This window comes from Hyaena hyaena, unplaced genomic scaffold (genome assembly GCF_003009895.1).
Source record: "Hyaena hyaena isolate Hyena2069 unplaced genomic scaffold, ASM300989v1 scaffold_838, whole genome shotgun sequence".
Lineage (NCBI taxonomy): Eukaryota > Metazoa > Chordata > Mammalia > Carnivora > Hyaenidae > Hyaena > Hyaena hyaena.
Window position 1 is genome coordinate 381635 of NW_024081465.1, and position 23602 is coordinate 405236.

The 23602-nt window shown below is 39.6% G+C and overlaps 2 protein-coding genes across 2 annotated transcripts in view; both read right to left on the bottom strand.

Annotated features, from left to right (window-relative positions):
* Positions 1–23602, bottom strand: part of LOC120222055 (zinc finger protein 595-like) — a 202455-nt gene that overhangs the window by 31023 nt on the left and 147830 nt on the right. The gene's annotated exons all lie outside the window — the stretch shown is intronic.
* On the bottom strand, positions 3837–10302 carry LOC120222050 (putative protein ZNF720). Its single transcript, XM_039219735.1, has 3 exons — positions 10288–10302; positions 4445–4571; positions 3837–3946 (listed from the first exon to the last, which is right to left on the bottom strand). Exons 1-3 carry the CDS (start codon positions 10300–10302, stop codon positions 3837–3839), a joined length of 252 nt encoding a protein of 83 aa, XP_039075666.1.

Below are 23602 nucleotides of genomic sequence, written 5' to 3' on the forward strand. Positions count from 1 at the left end.
AGCCCGACGCGGGGCTCGAACCCACGAACCGCGAGATCATGACCTAAGCGAAAGTCGGACGCTTAACCGACTAAGCCACCCAGGCGCCCCCATCAGAGACTCTTGAATACTGAGAACAACCTGAGGGCTGATGGAGATGGAGGAGAGGGGAAAAGGGATGATGGGCATGGAGGAGGGCACTTGTTGGGATGAGCACTGGGTGTTATATGGAAACCAACTTGACAATAAACTATAAAAGAAGAGAATAAATAAAGAAAAAGAAAAAGAAAAAAATAAAATTACAGCTCAGGGTGCTTGGGTGGCTCAGTCAATAAGGGTCTGACTTTGGCTCAAGTAATAGTCTCAAGGTTCCTGAGTTAGAGCCCTGCTTCAGGCTCTGTGCTTTGTGCATCAAGCTCAGAGCCTGGAACCTGCCCCAGATTCTATGTCTCCCTTTCTTTGTAACCTTCCCCTGCTTGTGCTCTCTGGCATGATCTATCTCAAAAATAAATAAGCATATTAAAAAATTTTAAATTATATATATATATATAATATGTATACAAACACACACACAGGAGCACCTGGGTGCCTCAGTCAGTTAAGAGTCTATCTCTATTTCAATTCAGGTTATGATCTCACTCTTCCTGAGTTGGGACCCTGAATCAGGGTCTGTGCTGTCAATGCAACCCTGCTTGGGACTCTCTCTCTTTCTCCTTCCCCAGCTTGTGCTATCTGTCCAAGTAAATAAGCTTTAATGTAAAATTATAGTAGGTTTCATTAAAATAATTCATCGTGGGGCGCCTGGGTGGCTTAGTCGGTTAAGCGTCCGACTTTCGCTTAGGTCATGATCTCGCGGTTCGTGGGTTCAAGCCCCGCGTCGGGCTCTGTGCTGACTGCCAGCTCGGAGCCTGGAGCCTGCTTCGGATTCTGTGTCTCCCTCTCTCTCCGACCCTCCCCTGCTCACGCTGTCTCTCTCTCTCTCCTAGAAATAAATAAAACATTAAAAAAATTTTTTTTAAATAATAATTCATCGGTATTTATATAGAATTTTTGGGGTTATATTTTGTCTCATTCTGGTTTTATAATTTCATAATAATATGCTTCTTTTTGTATGAGACTTTCCAAAGCATTATTTAGGTTTTGTTTTTACCTGTGTATTTTGTTATAGAGTGACAATTTTCAGCCCATTATGTTTTTGGACATTGTGAGTGTAACTCAAATATGAATCAGCTTTATGCCCTATGCCAATAAAATAATCTATTTGTAGAAATATTACCCTTGTATACTTTGTGACTCACCTTGTATATTTCTTTGCTTGGTTAGTGTCAGTGAGTGTTGTAGCATGTCTATGTGAATTGTCATCATAATGGAATTAACTGCATCATCTATTTATTGGTGAATATATTATCTGTACATATATTCATTGTGGTTCCCTTAGAGATTACTTAAAACATCTTAAAGGTATAACAAACCATCATATGTGCTGCTAGCACAGAGCTAAACAAATGATTTGAACTCATGAACTATGAGACCATGCCTTGACCTGAAATTAAGAGATGGACACTTAACCACTGAGTCACCCAGATGCCCCTCCCTATGTAGCTATAATTTTAAAGTGCGACGGTGTACTCATGAAAAAAGGAATATTTTTAATTACTGACCTGTCTTCATGGACACTAAAACTGTAAAGTATATTCTTTAAAATCAACATTGGAAACCTCTAGTGAAAACTTTTATGGAATGAAGCACTTAAAAGACATTAACATTTGTATTATGTTAATAGATCCATCCTATTACAAAGAGTTTAAGTGTATATAATCCATTATTTAGAATCAAGCAAATAAAAACCTTTCATTTCTTTAAATTTTTTACAGTGTATTGAAAGAGAGAGAGAGAGACAGAGAGAGAGAAAGAGAGAGAGAGAGAGAGAGAGAGAAGGGCAGAGAGAGGGGCAGAGAATTCTAAGCAGGGTCCATGCAGTCAGTGAAGAGCAGAACTTGGAGCTCACAAACCTTGAGATCACCACCTGAGCGGAAATGAAGAGTCAGATCTCAACACTCTGAGCTACCCAGGTGCCCCAAAACCTTTCATTTCTGAGTAAACAAACACCACCAAAGTTGAAAAATATGACAACAATCGCTTTATTAAAAAACATCTTTCGGATTAAATTCAGATACACTGAGGAAAGTAGAAAAACTAATTAACTTTTCCCGAAGTAAAATTACACTTACTAGGGGCGCCTGGGTGGCTCAGTCAGTTAAGCGTACTACTTTGGCTCAGGTCATGATCTCACAGTTCATGGGTTCAAGCCCCACATCAGACTGTGCTGACACCTCAGAGCCTGGAACCTGTTTCGGATTCGTTGTCTCACTCTCTCTCTGAACCTCTCCTGCTCACGCTGTCTCTCTCTCTCTCAGAAATAAATAAAACATTTAAAAAATTACACTTACTATTAAAACTCTTTCTTACATAGGAAGTTTACTAATTATCTTCTTCTATAAAATACATGTCCATGTCACATCAGAATGTTTGATCTAATAAATCATAAAGGAATCTCATATATAACTATTCAGAAAGTGAAAACACATGACAAGATCACAGGAACTACTTATTATACAGGACAAAAGTATTAAATGATTCAATTTATTAGAAAATAAGATAACAATTGACACTTTATTATAGGCTACAAATTTAAAATTCTAAATGTTCTAGGGGGCGCCTGGGTGGCTTAGTCGGTTAAGCATCCGACTTTCGCTTAGGTCATGGTCTCGCGGTTCGTGGGTTCAAGCCCCGCATCGGGCTCTGTGCTGACTGCCAGCTCAGAGCCTGGAGCCTGTTTCAGAGTCTGTGACTCCCTCTCTCTCTGACCCTCCCCTGCTCACGCTGTCTCTCTCTCTCTCTCCTAGAAATAAATAAAACATTAAAAAAAAATTTAAAAAATAAATGTTCCAGCTCCCCCATGCCATTAATTTATATATAAATGCCATTAATTTATATATAAATTGTAGGAAAATAATACGTGCTTTAAATTATTTTACCTTTGAAGAATGAAAATCATAGGATGGACATTTCTTATTTTAGTTAATACAAAGAAAATAAATTTTTAGAATTTTTTGAAAGTTTATTTGTATTTATTTTGAGAGAGAGATAAAGAGCAAATAGGAGAGGTGGAGTGAGAGAAAAGCAGACAGAATCCCAAGGAGGTTCTGTGCTGTCAGCAAAGAGCTCTCTGTGGTGCTGGAATTCACAAGCTCTGAGATCATGAGCCAACATCAGATGCTTAAACATCTGATCTACCCATGTGCCCCAAAAAATGGACTTTTCAAATGGAATAAACGATTAGATTTTCTCATTTTAGGAAGGTGCTTTGTCAGCTGATGAAATTACTGGATCTCACATTTATACAATTAAGATTTAAGCCTCCATAATATAGGAAAGCATAAACAAGATAACATGTGATATCCATCTTCAGTGTTCCTGAGATTTCTGCACCAAGCCCCAGTATGCCCACCACTACACCCTGACATACTTTTCACATGAGGCAAACCAGAACTCAGAAATGGATTAGCATAGAGTTCCTCAGAAATACAGAGATGTCCCCGAAGATCCTCCAAGCAATGGAGAACCAATCATATTATTGAGGCCCTCACTGTGGATGTGAAGAACCTTCAGTAGAACTGAAGGAGAATCTTAAGAGAATGTAAGATCATGCTTTTTTGGAAAGCAGATGTCTAGCTGAGAGAGAGAGACATAAAACTAGACTTCTCCAACTTATTTCCATTCAAGGAGAGCTGCTTAAAACATATTTAAGGTCTATCTTCCTCCTTTACATTTGGACCTTACCTCTGTCATCTGTTTCATTCCCACCTACCTGGGTATGAGGCTACTGTCTCCTTTCTCTTAACACGCCACAGCTCCTTCTTTTGTTCCAAAAAGAAGACCAGGTCTGGCTTTGACAAAACAAGATCTGTTTATTAGAAAAAAAGGAATATGAGTGTGCCTGGAGATTCTACCTTTCGACCCAGTATTAGACTCAGTAGAGAAGAGAGGACATTGTAGAATTCTAGAAAACGATTTCCCAAATGATGTTGCCCAACAACCCCTTTAGAACACAAAGGAGGGACTCTCAATGTTCGGTTCTTGATCTCCACTTCCAAATAATACCAGTATATTAATGAGTAGAAATTGGTATTTAAGGCATGTGAAATACCACTATATGCCACTCAATGTTTCGAATTCTCATTAATCTACAGAAATTATGATGTTACCCTAAAGAAGGGGAAACTAAAGCTGAAAGGAAACATCATGAAAATATTTCTTTCCATCTATAAATGCCTACTTCTTTCCCTTACTGCAGAGATCTGAATTCCAGTCATGCAAAGAGGAAGCCTCCAAGAGAATGACTTCAAAGGAAAGGACAAAACCCTGAGGGTGGTTTGGGAAGTCTGAAAGTAGTTATCCTCACCCAAGAAGAGGAGGTGTCCATAGTTCTCTAACATCACATCTCTGTACAGTTGCCGCTGACTGTGGTTTAGGATTCTCCACTCCTCCTGAGAGAATCCTATGACCACATCCCTGAATGTCAGCAGTCCCTGCAATAAATACTATAGTTACCAAGTGGCCACAGGCAGAGGTCATAAAGGTACCTAAGATGAAAGAGGTAGTTAATGTCACCAGCTTGTCCCCAAGTCCTGATCTTCAGTGGTTACTTGCTTGTACCCACTGACCTTAGTCCCATATTTTACTCAACCTCCTTTTCTACCTTATCTTTTACTTCAGGCAAAACACCCCATGGGCATTGTGTTCTGTGGTGGAAACAGAAAGTATCCAAAAAGACGTAATAAGTACCCTGAGGAAGAGCTCAGATTGGCCCAGTTTGAGCTTAGCCTCTGACTCACACCTATGCAAATGAACAATAGAGTAAAGCAGGGAGAACAGTTACTTTATCTCATTATGTTAAAAAGAATATTTATTTCCTTTAGAGAGACAACACAAGTGAGCATGGGGCAGGGAGGGAGGGGGAAAGAAGGGAGAGAGAGAGAAAGAAAAAAGAGAGGGAGAGAGAGAGAAAGAGAATGAGAATTCCAACCAGGCTCCATGCTCAGTGTGAAGCTTGACTTGGGGCATGATCTCAGGACTGTGAGATCATGACCTGAGCCTAAATCAAGAGTCAGATGCTCAACTGACTGAGCCACCCAGGAGTTCCCTTTTACCTCATTATAACACTAAAATCTCCTCCCAAAAATGATCACAAATCTCTTCTTATGTAACTACAGAGTATGCACAGAAGAGTTTTCTTAAGACTCATGTGCAAACCTTGTCACAAGCTCGACAAAGATGATGGCTTCCTCTTTCTTAATATCCACCCTAACCCTAAATAAAAGGAAACCTTTCCCCCTTCCTCTGAGTCCCTGCTTTTGGAAGTTACTCCTGTGATGTTGTTTCTTGTAAATCAATTTTCTTTTGTCTGATATCCCCACCTGTAGTGTTTGTGTGATTCACCAAGGACTCCTATTAGTTCAGTTATATTAGAACTGGTTCTGGCTCAGGTGAGTTTCTTGCTTTCTGCAGTAAGAAAATTTGTAACACAATATTACGCTCTAACATATTCTTTAACTTTGAGGTATTAACTGTTGATAATATTGTGTTTATTGAAGAGAATTTGTGAAATGAAGGCATCAACACAGGCATACACATTTTTGAATCCTGTACTTACATCATACAGTACATGTGGTGTCTATTTCTTAAATGGAAAGTTTTGGTGAGTTACAAATATATTTAGCAAATTCTAATGTGAATTGAAATTCATAACAGTGCATTAGAGATCTTGTTATAATGCAAATGCTGTTCAGGAGTTCTAGGACAGGGTAGGAGTTTGCATTTCTAACAAGACATTAGTCTATGGGCCAAAGGACACATATTTCAATAACAAAGAAGTAGAACTCAAAGACAAGAACTCTTGGAGGACTTGGAACTGAATGGGTCTTATAGCAATTACAAGTTCTACTAGAATAGCAAGACATATGACAACAAGCCTTTCCAAGAATTTCCTAGTAGACAGCCATCTAACAGTTTCTCATAAATTCATGGAAAATACATAATAATGATATAAGAGAACAAATTATTCTTCCACTTTTAGGAAATATTTTGTCAAACATCCAGCACATGGTAGGGATTATGTTTTAACACAGGTCATCTAAGAGTTGACTTAAAATGACACACCAGTCAATATACAGAGGGGACCCTAAAGGAATGTTCACAGCAGGTGTCAAGCCTGAGAAAAATGATGGAAAAAAGAAGGTACCCACGCAAAATTGATCTACCTTTATACATTCCATGCACAGATCCATTCTGAAAATAGTTATATACACATCAAAAGTGATAAAGTAGAAAATTATCAGGGTGACTAAGAAATATTTTCAATGAAGGGTGCCTGGGTGGCTCAGTCAGTTAGGTATCCAACTCTTGATTTTGACTCAGGTCATGATCTTATGTTTCCCAAGTTCAAGCCCCACCTCAGGCTCTGTACTGAGAGCCTGGAGCCTGCTTGGGATTTTCTTTCTCTTTCTTCTCACTCTGCCCCTCCCTCTCTGTCTCTCATAAAAAAAAAAAAGGAAAGAAAAAAAGGAAAAAAACATTTTCAATGACATGAAACTCTAGTTATAGATGATCATGCTTAGATCTTTTACTCAGCTATCAGCACAAACACATAGAATGATATAAATAACAGTATTTATAAGTCTGGTGTGGTTAGGGATACAAGAAGAAAACTGTTCACCTTCAGCACAGAAGGCTGATCTATAGCCTGGAACATGTTCCAAAACATTTTAATTTTTTTAATGTTTATTTATTTTTGAGAGAGAGACAGAGCATGAGTTAGGGAGGGACAGAGAGAGAGGGAGACACAGAATCTGGATCAGGGTCCAGGTTCTGAGCTGTCAGCACAGAGCCTGACATGGGGCTCAAACTCACAAACCAGGAGATCATGACCTGAGCTGAAGTTGGATGCTTAAGTGACTGAGCCACTCAGGCACCCCTAGATAGTTTTGATAAGCATCAAATAAAGGCTTATTCCTCCATTTTAAAAAAAGTGTTTATTTCTATTGTGAGAGATGCATGGGCTAACACGGTGTGAAAAGAGGAGGGCCAGAGAGGGAGAGAATCCCAAGCAGGCTCCAGTCTGTGTCTGTGTCACCCAGGCCAGGGGCCCATGGATAATACATTTTAAAGGGTCTCATGACTGCCATTACATCTCACCAATAGTTAATGAAGTAAATCATGACCACCAAAGAAATTTTGCAGAAGGAGTTTTATAAGTAGAAAGCTAAAGAAATATGTGACTGAACACTCTGTGCACCTACCCTCCTCCTTGAACATACATATAAGCTCCATGCAGTTAAAGTATAGCTCTTTCTGCCCAAATGTTCTATCTCTGTGCTTCTTCAATAAATTATCTTGTACCATACAGTAACTCAAGAATAGTATCTTGACCACAGTATTCAATAATCCCATAACATACTAGTTCTTGGAAAGCTTTTCTAAATTATTTTTTTAACTTTTAAGTTTATTTCTTATTGAGAGGGCACAAGTGACTGAGGGTGGAGAGAGAGACAGGGAGGGAGAGGGAGGGAGAGGGAGGAAGCAGGGAACATGTTCACCTGAAGCAGGGCATGTGCTCAACCAAAGCAGGTCTTGAGGTCACACCATACAGGACTGAAACCTACAAACCATGAGATCCTGACCTGAGCCAAAGTCAGATGGTTAGGGAGTGAGCCATCTAGGTACCCTGAGTTTTTTTTTATCTTTAAATGTTTATTTATTTTGAGAAAGGACGAGCAGAGATAGAATTCCCAAGCATGTTCCAAGTAAACAACATACAGCCTGACTTGGGCCTCTATCTCATGAACCAGGAGATTATGATCTGCACCGATATCAAGAGTAGAGGCTTAACTGACCAACACACCCAGGTGCCCCTAACTGAAAGCTTTTGTTTCAATCATTTGTGTTCTATGGTATTTCAGGATTTTAAGACACTCAAACATGTTAATTATGTGATTTTTATTTCCTTTTTCTGAATATACAAAGAAGTAAAAGAAGTAAATAGAAGAGTATGTCTGTGTCATGACTATGGAGTGAAATAAAAATCTATGGGATGAAGATCTGTTTGATTTACAACCTCTATTCCCAGAGGTCAATAGCTCTACTGCATAAAGGTGACTGCCTTCATTGCCCAGTGGAAACTGATGTGAGGTGGGCCAGAAATAAATGCTCAAGGAAATATCTTTAGGCTTTTTTGCTCAATGAAACTCTTTGTTAAAGCACAGGGTCAGTATCCAGAGGCAGAATGAGCTGCAATGTGACTGGGAGGAACCACTGATTAAATAATTCTATGTGGGGGGTAGGGTGTAGAAATAATAGATGTTTTAAAGGATTTTAATATGTTAAAGAAGACTTACAGGATACTGGAAGTCTGGCTATTGTCAAGCTAAGATTGCTTTGTGCCTCTAGAAAAGTATTAACATTAAAGCAGTTGTGAATTCCTTGAGGAACATCTTCCTCTGCCAGTCTCAAGTATTTGTCAATGGGTTGCAAGTTGTAAGAAAACTTAATTTTATCTGCATTTCTTTTCCTTTGTTCTCTTCAACAGAAACTACAAGGAAGCAGTTCCTGGGTGGCTCATTCAGTTAAGGGTCTGACACTAGATTTCAGCTCAGATCAAGATTTCATGGTTTTGTGAGTTCCAGTCTTAAGTCTGGGTCTGCACTGACCCTGTGGAGCCTGCTTGGGATTTGCACCATCTCTCTGCAACTCTCCTGTTCTCACTCCGTCTTTCTCAAAACAAACAAACAAACTTAAAAAAAATACAAGTAAAGAGAAACTAGGAGAGAGAAGTTTCCAGTTTAAATGTCTGGAAATCGCTCAGGGAATCTGCCTAAAATCGTTACAACTGATAAGAAGGAAAATATGAACTTTACAGAGAGGAAATCTGGCAGAGAGCTGAAAGTCAAGTAAAAAAAAGTTAACAACAACTTTAAGGAAATAAATTTATATCACTGCCTAAGGCATAGTTCTGGACACAGGATCACTGGTATGTTCTTGAGACCCCCAAACAGTAAATCAGAAATATAAACAACTTTGAGGATACAGTGGATTTATACAGCCTTCAATCACATATAGTTTCCATGTCTTGTAATATCTAGTATCCTGTAGTATATCGTAGAGAATCTTTTCCACATCCTAAAGAACTAGAGTTCCTTTCTGATGGATGTGGGGGGGGAGGAGGGATGGGCATGGAGGAGGGCACTTGTGGGGATGAGCACTAGTGTTATATGGAAACTAATTTGACAATAAACTATTTGTAAAAAAAAAAAATGAATATTGGGGAAAAAAAAGAACTAGAGTTCCTTTTTCTGAGAACATTCCGAATTATTCTGTGTCTCATACCCATCTTGTGTATTTGTCCATTTTAATACCTACTCTAGGGGCGCCTGGGTGGCTTAGTCGGTTAAGCGTCCGACTTTCGCTTAGGTCATGATCTCACGGTTCATGGGTTCGAGCCCCGCGTCGGGCTCTGTGCTGACTGCCAGCTCAGAGCCTGGAGCCTGTTTCAGTCTGTGACTCCCTCTCTCTCTGACCCTCCCCTGCTCACGCTGTCTCTCAAAAAAAAAAAATCCTAAAAAAAAAAAAAAAAAAAAACCTACTCTACCCAGAGCAGAGAAATCATTGACGTCAGACCTAAACGGGAACCGTGTTATTTTAGTGCAATCCCAGGACCAAACCCCATCAGCAATAGGAAACTGGGACTCAGTATCTTCTGCTCTGGATCTGTCACAAAGGGAATATTTTCAATACTTGCAGGACTTTAATTCAAAGTGACAACTGTTGATGCCCTACTGGAAGCCAGGTTGGAGAGAAGGGAGAGAAGTCTCTGGGATACAGGGGAGGAGTGTTCTAAAGACTTAACCTTGAGTATCATTTCTGAGAAGGTTAAAATTAGGTGAAAACATAAAGCAGAAACATTAGAACTAAAAAAAAAATCATTGGTGTGTTTAATTTTCTTTTAGAGAGAGAGAGAGCACGCATGCAAACAGAGGAGAGAAAGAGAGACTAGAATCTTAAGTAGGCTTCATGCTCAGCACTAACCCCAATGCCTAGGTAGATAGCAGGACCCTGGGATCAGGACCTCAGATGACATGAAGAATCTGATGTTCTATGGGATGAGCCACCCAGGTGCTTTGCAATTTCTACATGCATGGAATTTCCCAAGAAAAAGACAACTGGGCCTCCAGCCTGGGACGCAAGGCTTACCTGAGAACTGGCCATTTCTTCTTCTTTCACCTTGTCCTCTAGATTTTTTTTCTCAGAAGATATTTGTGGAGAAATCACAGCTGAATTAGGAGGAAATGTCTTTAAAGCCTCCAACACAGCCTCTTCATCTATAAACTGCCCACTTGCAGGCAGGACTTTGTAATGCAGAAAAGGCCCAACTTCCTAGTCTTTGTGTCAGGGGCTACTCAGAAACTATGGGCGCCCACTTGGAGACCAATCTCTGAGTTTTCCTTCTCTGTTTTCAGGGGCATCCCCTCCCACAGAAGCCCGCAAATTCTGCTTGAGCATAGGAACAGTGTGCTGCATGGACCTGACCCTCCCCAACCCCTATGGAGGAGACCCTGTCGCCTCTCCTTGAACCAAAGCTTGCACTCAACTCTCATAAACTAATGGGAAGCCTTCGTGCTTAACTCTGTGATCACTGAGAATTATGATAGGAAAGTATACGATTCTGTTTACAGAAAATTAAAGATTAGGAGCTGAGGTCCCTGGGTGGGGAGAAACACATTTTAGAACAATACTGGGAGTGGCCAACCACAGCAAGCCCCCTCAGACATAAGGTGCCTCGTAAGACAATAACAGACACCTACCCACTCCCAGTTTTCCCTCAATAGTATGACTAAAGACCTAACTAAAAATAAGTAGTAGACCAAAAAGCTTAGAACCCCCAAGAAACACTATGGTCATAGACCACCCCTCGTGCAATGGAAACACACCAAGAGAATGTCCACTCTCTGTAAAGAGATTTCCTACAACTCTTCCTTTCTTACACTCTCATAAACTTTTGCCTGCTGCTCATTTTGTGTCTACCTCTTTATTATTCAAAGTGGTGAGGCAAGGAATCCTGGGTATTGAGGGGAAAAATCCCGCAACAGAATCACCTGGAGCACTTCACTAAAACAACACTATGGTTTCCACTCACACCAATTGACAGAATCTGAGGGGGCAGCAGCAGCAGTGACCTTTTCTGAAACTCCACCGGTGATCCTATTGCGAAGCATTTGGGGGAGGTAACCAAGTGAAAAACCGTAAACAAGAGTGTGGTTCTTACCCAGATTTAAATCCTTTCCTTCTCCACAGATCAGAGTTTCTGGAGATTAACACATTCTCCCTCTTTCTGCTTCACAGAGGGAGACACCCTTCCAAACAGGAACATCCCCTTATACATGCAAATATCTCTTATAAAGGAAACTCTACTTACAAAGGAAACTTATAAAAGTATAGTGTTGAACAGAAATCAAAATGGACACATTAAACCATCAACGAGGCTTGATACTAAACCAAGTAACTTCTTTTTGAGTGAGCTGGGAAAGAGCAGAGAGAGGGAGACACGGCTCCAAACAGACAGCAGAGAGCCTGGAGTGGGGCTGGAACTCTGTGAGATCATGACCTAAACCAAAGTGGGATGGTTAACTAACTGAGCCACCCAAGCACCCCTCTTAGCCTTTTTTTGTTTTGTTTTTAATGAGAAACCCAGTACCACCCTGAACACAGGATGAACAAGGCTGGCAGCACAAACAACTCCTGTTGAAACCAGGTGGGTCCTGTAGTTCCCTACAACCCCCCAGCCCTTCCTCTGGGTGGGCTTGCAGTTCTGAAGGCCCTAGCCTGCCTCAGCCTCCCCAGCCTCCCAAACCAAGAAACCAACTGTTCCTCTTTATCCCAAACTCTGTCTTCATGTTATATTTTGACTCTGGAGCACCAAGGTCAGTTTTCAACTACAGAATGAATGTGTAGGAGATGAGAATATTTTTTCTTCACCTGTTCTCAATTCTTTGGCTGGTTTAATAAACTGACGTAAGACAGTTCACAAGAGAAGAAAATATTTCTTATTATAGGAACATCAATGACTTGAGGCTCAAAGACAGAGGGATGGATGATGGTTATGTGCCATTGTGACTTAAGGAGAGGGGGTAGGGATTTAGAATTTCAGAAAGGGGAAGTACATTCACAGGAAAAAGGACATAGTAAATGTTTGCCCATGCCAGGCAGTTGACTTTTTATAAAAGGTTTTTCTCTAGTATTAGCTCTTTTCCTGATAGAGGTCCCTCATCTAATTTATACTTGGTATATCAGTCTCAGAGGAAATCTTCCCTTGCTGCAGCAGAATAATGCTAAAGAACATTTTGTTTTCTCACTGGGTACCTTCCAGTTTGTCTCTTGACTCAGGAGGGAGACCCTAAGGACAAAGCAAACCTGAGCGGAACTGGAACTACCCCCTCAGGTCACAAGGACTTCCCTGAGACAGAAAGACCCCACCCCAGACAATGACAGATTTAACCTTCACTGCCTACCTGCAGGTACCCACTCACTTTGGCCCCACATCTCACTGACACAAACCTGGAAGTATTTCCCACACATCAGAGTCAGGAGAAAACAACCACTGAGCACACTAACCAAGAAAAATAAGCAAGGTAAATCATGAGCAAAGAATGTATGGATAATATTAATACAGACAAAAATGTAAGTAATTTATTGGCAACTGACATATGGCTGATTCCTATTTGAATTAAATCCCATCTTAAAATGTGCTGACTTGAAAATTGTCACCCACAAACCTAAAACATAAAAAACAAAATCAAAATTAATTAATGTTGTGGGAACTATCATAGAAAAGGAAGCATAATTAACAGAATTCTCAAATAAGAGAAATTTTAACCCTCAAACTCCTGAATAAATCATAGATATTTGTTATAAAAGGATCCCACTTAAAAACACTAAATTATTTTTTTAAAAAAGCCCTCCACTTCCAAGTATTATTGATAAATAACAAGGAGTAGAAATGAGAATGGAAGGAGTAGCCAATAGCATTTAATGTCACCCAACATTTAGAGTTGTCACTCATCTACAGTAAAGGATGATGGTACCTTAGGGCGCCTGGGTGGCTCAGTCGGTTGAGCGTCCGACTTCGGCTCAGGTCATGATCTCATGGTTCATGGGTTCGAGCCCCGCGTCGGGCTCTGGGCTGACAGCTCAGAGCCTGGAGCCTGCTTCAGATTCTGTACTGCCTTCTCTCTCTGAACCTCCCCTGCTCACGCCGTCTGTCTGTCTGTCTGTCTCTCTCTCAGAAATAAACATTAAAAAAAAAAAAAAAAGGATGATGGTACCTTGAGAAGGGGGCACTAAAGTTGAAGATATGAAATATCATGAGGATTTTTATCTCAACATCTAGAAATCTCTATTTCTTTCCCTTACAACAGGGATCTGAATCCCAGTCATACAAAAGTAATCTTCCAGGAGACATTCATCAAAGAAAGTAACAAAGCCCCAAGTGTGGATTTTCCCTTACATAAACCTGGAAGTATTTCCCGCACATTAGAGACCATCTTTGAGAGATTAGCTCTCTTCCCCGTGTCGGCCTCCCTGAAATGACTTCATTTCTTGTTTTGCCACTTCTATTCTCTCTGCCTTTGGATTCTGTCAGCAGCGAGTGGCCAGATCTGGTCTGTTTGGTACCCCAGATACAGGTGCTCTTGCACCCTCCCTGCACACCAGGGAACAGCACAGGGATGAGTGGTAACAAAAAAAGAAAGGAATTTTCTTCAGTGCGGCTGACACCGAGAAGGCAGCGGGCTAACATCTCAAACATTGTCCAGACTGCTGAAAATTCTTCCAGGTTCCTATAAAGAAAATGTAGGACAAAGGGTGGTGGTACATGCAGGTGGTGAAGGTCAGGCTGATCACTGTGTTGCTGTCAGGCAGGTAGGGTCTTGTTGGGTCAGGGGAGTCCCTGTTGCTGGAAGGGATGGTTTCCTTTCCCATCCTGGGATGCTTTGCCTAGTAGGGCTTCTACAGGAGCTAAAAGATAAACTGGCAAGAAGGACTGAATTAGAAAGTATAGATGAAGATCAAAATAGAGACAGATGAAGGCACTTCTGGGTCTTCTTTCCATTCCACAATGTCTGTGTATATTTAAAAATTTGAGTGACCATTAGGGGCACCTGGGTGCGCCTAGTCGGCTAAGCATCCAACTTCAGCTCAGGTCATGATCTCGCAGTCTGTGAGTTCAAGCCCCACATTGGGCTCTGTGCCTACAGCTCAGAGCCTGGAGCCTGCTTCTGATTCTGTGTCGCCCACTCTGTCTGCCCCTCTGCTACTCAAGCTCTGTCTCTCTCTTAAAAATGGATAAATGTTAAAAAATATTTTTTTTAAGTTTGAGTGACCATTAGATGTTCAGAAATGGAAAACAGGGTGCTCCATGGGTTGGCTCTTGAAGCTCCCATGGCATAATTATGGAGAGTCCACACACACATGGACATTCCAAAGTCGGGCAGGCAAAATGAGGTCTATATGTCATCCTGAACCAAGGAGAAGGCAGTAGGAGTCTAGGGTTTCAAGGAAATGCACTAACAGAGTGTAGGAGAGGTGCAGGTGTTTGGGTAGAGGTTCAGGACAGCCCCCTCGCCCCCAGAATTCCCACTTTGGCATGTAGATCATTCTGAGCTGAAAGCACTTGAAAATCCCTATGGTCTCCGGGGAAAGTTTGTTCCCCCTTAGCCACATAGAATAATCTATATTGGAGGTCCTTTCCAGAATAAAGGTTATTAACAAATAAAATTTCTGAGAGCGACTCATCTGTATGGGAGGGTAAATGTCTTATCACCAAACTTCTTTTTCTATCACCCTGTGAAGCACATTCCTTTCCTTGAGATTCCAGGTCCTACCCACTTCTCAGTTCAGAATCACATATGTACCTCATTTTACCTGTCTTTAAAATGTCCATGTCTCTGTGAATTTCTTGTGTATATGCCATTATGTACACTTGATTTTCTCCCGTTAATCTGTCTTCTGTTAATTTGATTCTTAGTCCAGCTAGAAAGACCCCTGAAGGGGCATGAATTCTTGCCATCTGACACAGGTAATTAGATGTTTGCTCTGCCATGGATCAGTCAGATAAAATTTATCCTCTGTAATAACCCTTGTTTTAGAAAGGGTACCCAATTTAGAATCCTCTATGTAGTTAAGGGAGGAACCAAAGTTTCTCTGGATCCCACATGGTCTTGATTGCCTTCAGCTCCAAATAATCCATATGCCAAAGTGGCACATTCTGGCAGGGTCTGTCCCCACCCCTTTCAAAGGACATTATGTAATGAGACATAATGAAATTAAGGCACCAAAATATACAGCCTTTGCTTCTATGTATCTGATTTGGGGTTTCACCAAAATATTAGCACCTACCAATGAGACATGGGAGGAGCAGTGAGCCAAACTTCTGATCTCCTCTAATCTGTTCAGTAAGGGGAGAGCCCAGGGTGGGGCCTGACCTAGAAAAGCTTTACAAGTGATGGTTCTGGATGAGCTGTGGAGGCAGAGGGCTCTAGGCTTCTTACCTCCCTACCTATGGGATATTTTCAGTTTTATCTACTTTTGTCTAAGAAAAACTTATACTCTACTTAATCCAATTCACTGTTTTATGACAGAAAATGGTAAGTGACTTAACATAAACACTTAGAGATTCTGGGACAATACTATAGTTGGCTGTTGAAAGACAAAAGTTTGAAGTGCAGGGGTCTTTGTGCATACAGTTTTGTTTAGATAAACACAGAACAGTGTAAATGTGTTTCCTTGTGATTTCCTTAACAGATCTCTAGCTTACTTTTATTGTAAGACTATGTGTGTGTGTGTATATATATGTATATGTATATGTGTGTGTATATACGTATGTATGTATATAACAAAATGTGTAATTGACTGTTATTAGTAAGGTTTCCAATCAACAGTTGTCTGTTAAGAATTCGGTTTTCAGGGAGGCTGGGTGGCTCAGTGAGTTAAGCATCTGACTTCAGCTCAGGTCATGATCTCATAGCTCATGGGTTTGAGCCCCACATGGAGCCCCGCACTGACAGCTCAGAACTTGGAGCCTGCTTCAAATTCTGGGTATCCTCCTCTCTCTCTCCCTCTCCCAGCTTGATTAATCTCAAAATTAATAAACGTTAAAAAAAATTTTTTTAAAGAATTAAATTTTCGAAGTATCATAAGTGATACAGGGATTTTTTTCATCTGCATATTGGGGTTGGTGCCCCTAACTGCTACCTTAAGGGTCAACTATATCTTATTCTTAACAAGGTAAACAAATACAAGTATTACTAATACTACTAAAAACTCTTTTCTTTGTGGGTAGCCTTCAGGGGCACCTTTGTACTCACAAAACTACAGAGAAATGAAGTCATAATTCCCCATAAATCACCCCTTCCTTGCAGTGACCCTCAAACCTTGAATTCAACCAAATAAACATTTGGTCTATATTGAAAATCTCAATCATAGAGGCCATGGCTGTTCATCTCTGTATTTCTAATACCCGTATTAAATAGAAATAATCACTTTCTCTATCAATTTGCATCTCCAAGCCTCCTCAGAGTTCATCACAGTACCTATGAACACATTTTAATCCTGAGAAAAACATCAAATTCCATATTAGAGATTAAAACAAAAACCACACCATACCAAGGTTTCTCAAACCTGAAATGTATAAAAATTTGAGAAAGACTGATACAGAGCAAAGGATATTGCAGGGAGATGATGACTACAAATTGCTATTTTGGATCACATCTTTGTGGAGGAAAAAAAATTAAAATTAGTGAAATAATAATTATGTAATTCTATAATATTAAGGTGCCATTGTTAGTTGTATGTTTTGTCAAAAATACGGAGTAATGTCTGACGTCAAGGACAAGGGAACAGGGTGAGGAGTATGTGAGAACTCTGTGTTCTCTCTGCCACACATCTGCAAGTATTCATTTATTACATCATAAAAATTTACATTAAAAATTGTAACTTTATAGGGACACCTCGGTTGTCCAGTCTGTTAAGCTGCTGACTCTTGATTTCAGCTCAGGTCATGATTTCACAGTTCAGGAAATTGAGTCCATACTGGGCTTAAAGCTTTCTCCTAGTCTCCGTAAGTTGTTGGGCTTCAACCCAAATATATCTACTCTGATGTCAAGGAAAGTCTGAGCAATGGTTAAAGGCTTCAGCAAATTCTTTACATTTCTAAGGTTTCTTCGTAGTATGAATTATCTGATGTCCAGGAAGACTTCAACTCCAGGTACAGACTTTGCCACATTTTTTACATTTGTAAGGCTTTTCTCCAGTATAAGCTCTGTCATGTGAAAAAATGTGAGTAATGGGTAAGGGCTTTGCCACATTCTTTACATATGTAAGGTTTCTTCTCAGGTTGAAAACTCTTGAGCAAGTTGTGAGGACTGTTTAAAAACTTTGCTACATTTACTACATTTGTAAGTGTTCTCTTCAGTCAGGAAACAATGACATTTAATAAGGTTGGAGCTTTGATAGAAGACTTCCCCACATTTATTTATTTTATACTCATTCTCTAGAAACTGAGTTCTCTGTTTCTTATTAGGATTTGATGCATGGTTAACATTTTACCCAGATTCGTTGCATTGATAACTTCTGTCTCCATGGTAAACACATTGGTAATTATTGAAAATACAGTCCTCGCTAAAGATCTTCCCAAGTTCACAACATGTAAAGTTGTTCCAAATTCAATATTATGTGATCTTATTGAACAGTGATGTTTGGATAAAGACCTTCTCCTAATTATCAACATTAGAGACTTTGGAACAAAGAGGAATTATTTATTAGTGAAACGATAATAAACCATCAAAAAGGGCACTTCAAATGGATCATATTTAGAAATTTTATCTTCACTTTTAAATTTCGAAAAATCAGAAGTGTTGAAATAATTGATCCTATCCTATATTTGAAATGGTTGGAATGGTCATTTTTGGCATGCACTCGGGGACTTTATAGATTTTTTAAATGTTTTCTTCAGAGCATATACATGTTTAAGAAATGGATTTGGGTCTTTGTATTCGTAAAGACATTGTTCCACAAACATAGTTGTTTTAAAGTAGGGTTTACCTCCAAATGTTTTATATCTTAGAATTTTTAAAGTTCCGTTTGTTTGTTTGTTTGTTTCTTTATTGAGAGGGACAGTGCATAAAGAGAGGGAGAGAGAGAATCCCAAGCAGTCTCCCTACTCTCAGTGCACAGCTCAACACAGGGCTCGAATTCACAAACCATGAGATCATGACCTGAGCTAAACTCAAGAGTGATGCTTAACTGACTGATCCACACAGGTGCCCTTCCTCAATCTCTTTAGGCAATAAGGATTTCATTGTGGATAAATGCCCAGTTTGGTTCTATCCATCACAATACTCCTTCTGCTCTTTCCTCTCCCCTTCACCTTTCCAATCTTTCAGTAACTGAATTCTCAAAAGTCACAGTTACCATATCTTCCCATTACCATATCTTCCCCATGGAAAGAGTCTCCTTTGCCTGTCTTTGTCAACAAGTCCAAAGTGTGATCAAAAGACATAACTGCAAGGTAACAAATAAATGATCCCATAACTACACTTGCATGCATATACTATAATGTGCTAATGTAAAAAAAAAAAAAATTCCCATCGCCAGACATCAGTAGATTTGAGAAATAGGAGGCACAGAAACTTTGCTCCTTCAAGGAGAAACAAACCAAATTACCTTTTCAAATGCTCCAGAATCCAACTGGGAGAACGAAGCACCCCAAGCAAAGACAAAATGAAGAAGACTCACACCAAAGAGGTAAGAAAAGTTTGTGACACTTTCTCACAATAGCTCTTTACCCTGCCTGGCACTTCATGGCAAGATTATGAGAAAATGCTCGACTCTGATGAGGAAAGAAGACATGACTGACCTGCGTGGGCAATGATCTGACTCTTTTGCAGCTACCTAAGGGGACTTGATTCTGTCATATATGACACTGAGGGCTCAAGAAATGGAAGCATATTATGAATATATTGTGCTGGCTGCTCAGAAAAGGAGCTAAGTATTTCTTCAAACGCCAGAGAGAATGCAGACCTGAAACCAAACATCAGGGAGAAAAATGTATCATGTGGTCTAAATAAGACTTAACACATACTTTAACTGGGAAATTACAAAATTTCAGACTTTACACATCCTCAGAATATGTTTCATAGGACCCAGAATTCATTAGCACAGCTGACTATTATTTGTGTTCTCCTTTACAAAGCAAGTTCATAAAGCCCAGGACCAGAGGCTAGTTTTTAAATTCCCAAAGCTCTGTGAAAGATCACAAGGCATAGCAAGAAACAGAAAAAATGTGTTCCAATTGAAGGAACAAAGTAAAACTCTAAAACTTACCATAAATTTATACATAAGTATTCATTACTTGACAATACATTCATGTATTGACAAATAACTCAAAACAATCATCATAACCATGCTCATGGAGGAAGAAAACAAATGGGGGAACTTAATGATATCAGGAAAACTATGCATAACCAAAATAAAACTCAAGCTGACAGAAAGTATACAAAACAATGAAACAAAAATTAGGAGCTAAAGAGTCCAGCAAATGCATTTTAAATACCAAAGGGGGGTGGCATGGCTGGTTCACTTGGTACAGCATGCAACATTTGATCTTGGGGTTGTAGGTTTGACCTCCATGTTGGGTATAGAGATTATTTTAAAAAATTATATATTTAAAAAAGAAAAAGACAGTAAAGGGTTAATGAAAGACTTGAGAAATCAGAAAAAAGAGTCAGATAACTTAAAGGTCACTTGTTTTAAATTGTCCACTGAGGTAGAAAAAAAAAATTTATAAAGGACAGAGTCCAACGGACTTTTGGTACACTAACAAATGAATCAAAATACGTATTATGGGGACCCCATATGAAAGGAGAGTGAAAGGAGATAAAGAGCTTATGTGAAAAACTAATGGCTCATAATTCCCACATTTGTGGAAAGAAAGAAACCTGCAAGAAGTTCAGTGAATTTTTATGCAGGATAAATGCCAAATCTTAAATTTATATTTTAAATTATAGTGACACACTATAATTACCCTATCACAAATCAGTGAACAGAAAACTTTGAAACACTATGAGAAAAGCAACTGCTCTTGTTCAATAGATCCAGTATAAGATATTAGCAGTTTCTCAACATACCTTAAAGGAAGTAGTGCATAGGATAATATATTCAAGTACTGAAATATCGAAAAAATATCAACCAAGGGCGCCTGGGTGGCTGTGTCAGTTAAGCATCCAGCTACAGTTCAGGCCATTATATCAGGATTCACAAGTTCGAGCCCTGTTTTCAGACTCCATGCTGACAGCTCAGAGCCTGGAGCCGGCTTCAGACTCTGTGTCCCCAACTATGACTGCCCCTCCCCCACTCATGCTCGCTGGTTCTCTCTCTCTCTCTAAAATAAACAAACGTTTTTTTAAAAATGGAGAAAGGAAGACTTTCCGAGGAAACCCCCCTAGAAGTTTCAGGGTTTCAACCAGTAAACCAGCTCTACAAGAAACATTAAAGGGAGAGTCTGGTTAAAACACAATGATTCTATGGGGCGCCTGGGTGGCTTAGTCGGTTGAGCGTCCGACTTTCGCTTAGGTCATGATCTCACGGTTCGTGGGTTCGGGCCCCGGGTCGGGCTCTGTGCTGACTGCCAGCTCAGAGCCTGGAGCCTGTTTCAGTCTCCAGTGACTCCCTCTCTCTCTGACCCTCCCCTGCTCACGCTGTCTCTCTCTCTCTCCTAGAAATAAATAAAACATTAAAAAAAAAACCACAGTGATTCTAAAAGTAACTGAAATATAATGAACATATAAAACTCTCTGCTCAATTTAAATATTTTAACAAATATAGAAATCTGAGTTTATAATGAGGAATCACAAATCAGTTTTACTTCTGTGACAGAGTGTTTTTTAAAAATAATAAAAGCATTAAAAAAATCACAAATCCATGTTACAGAATGCACAACATAAAAGAGAGAATTTGGGATATCAGTAAGACAAAGTGGATTCAGTGGTGGACATGATATGTGTGAGAGGTTTTAAGTCCTTCTCATGGTAACCACAAAGAAAATTCCTATAGAAGATAGAAAGGAGATGAGAATGGTATCAAAGCATGTCATTACAAATATCAAAGAAACAAAATGGAACATAGAAGAGAGGAAAAGTGGCATGAAATAGCCACAAACAGGTACAGAAAACAATTTTAAAAAATGGCAGTAGTAGTGGTTCCCTTTCAGTGATACTTTGATTGTAAATATATTAAAGTCCCCCAATCAAAAGATATAGACTGGCTGAATAAGTTTAAAAAATCCTACAATCTCCTGTCTGTAAGAGACTCACAATAGATCTAAGGTGACACACAGGATGCAAGTATAAATATATAAAAAGATATTCCATGCAAGTGGGAGCCAAAAGGCAGCATAAATGGCCATGCTAATATCAAACAAATACACATTAAGTGTCCAAAACAGTAACAACAGGGGTACCTGTGTAGCTCAGTTGATTATGTGTTAATTTCTTGGTTTCTGCTCAGGTCAGGATCTCATGGTTTGTGGGTCGGAGCCCTGCACTGGACTCCACACTGACAGTGCAAAGCCTGCTTGGGAGTCTGTCTCTCTCTCCCACTCTCTGCCCCTCCCCCGCTGATTCTCTCTTTCTCTTTCTCTCAAATAAATAAACTTTGAGGGGCGCCTGGGTGGCTTAGTTGGTTAAGCGTCCGACTTTCACTTAGGGCATGATCTCACGGTTCGTGGGTTCGAGCCCCCCGTCGGGCTCTGTGCTGACTGCCAGCTCAGAGCCTGGAGCCTGTTTCAGTCTGTGACTTCCTCTCTCTCTGACCCTCCCCTGCTCATGCTATCTCTCTCTCTCTGTCTCCTAGAAATAAATTTTAAAAAATATTTTAAAAACTATTTAAAAAAATTTTTTAAATATCATGACAGAAAAAGGACATTATATAAAGACGTGAAGCTACATGACACTCTAACAATAATTACATGTGCACCTAACATCAAGATCCCATACAGGTGAAGAACGCATGGTAGAATTGAAGCAAGAAATAAACAGTATCATAAGAGTAACAGAGGTCAACACTTCAGTTTAACTGGATAGAAAGACTACATTTAACTTCAGTAAGAAGCACATTTAAGCAACATTACAGACCAACTTTGTATAACAAACATAAATAGATTGCTCAACCAAGAAAAAATATATTATGCAATAATCTCCACTGCACATTGATCATCCTGTATAGATGATGGGCTAGTCTACAAAACCAGTGTTAAGAAATCTGGAGAGACTTAAATCATACAAGTGTGGTTTTTGACCACTATAGAATAAAACAAAGGTTTAAGAGCAGATGGAAAATTGGAAAGTCCATAAACATTTGAAAGCTGAACAATATGCTCGTGAACAATCAATGAGTCAAAAAACATTGAAGAAAAGGATAAGAAAATACTTTGAGCCAAGTGAAATGACAAACAATATTCTCAAACATATGGAATTCAGAGAAAATAATTCTAAATAAACAGTGGAGTGAATAGGCAACCTCTGAAATGGAAGGAAATTTTTTACAGAGCATTTAGAGCATAAGGAGTTAATATATAGAATATAAAAAGAACTCATCCATCGACAACCAAAAACAAATAAGCTAATTTAAATTTGGGCAAAGTATAGAATAAGCATCTTCCAGTGTTAATATACAAGTGGCCAACCATACAAATTCTCAAAATCATTATTCCTTAAAGAAATACAAATCTGGCCACAGTGAGTTATCACAATACACCAGTTCACATCCCATCATTAAACAAATAAAAAACATACGTTGGAAAGGATGTCGAGAAAATGGAACTCTTATGCACTGCTAGAGGTAATGAAAATGGTGCAACCACAATGGAAAACAAGATAAAGGTTTGAGAAAAAAATTTAAATAATATTATCATAAAATCCAGCATCCCACTGTGGGTACCTAGCCAGAAGAATTCAAAGTTGAGTTTCCAAGAGAGGCCTTATTCAGAACAGCCAGTAACAGGAGAAAGCAATAGAAATGTACATCCAGATGGCCAACAAACACATGAAACGATGCTCAGCATCCCTCCTCATCAGGGAAATACAAATCAAAACAACACTGAGATACCACCTCACACCAGTAAGAATGGCTAAAATGAGCAAATCAGAGAACATGAGATGCTGGCGAGGATGTGGAGAAATGGGCACCCTCCTACACTGTTGGTGGGAATGTAAACTGGTACAGCCCCCCTGGAAAACAGTGTGGAGGTTCCTCAAAAAATTAACAATAGAACTCCCCTATGACCCACCAATAGCACTGCTAGGAATTTACCCAAGGGATATAGAAATGATGAGGCATAGGAGCACATGTACCCCAATGTTCATAGCAGCACTCTCAACAATAGCCAAAACATGGAAAGAACCTAAGTGTCCATCAACGGACGAATGGATCAAGAAGATGTGGTTTATCTATACCATGG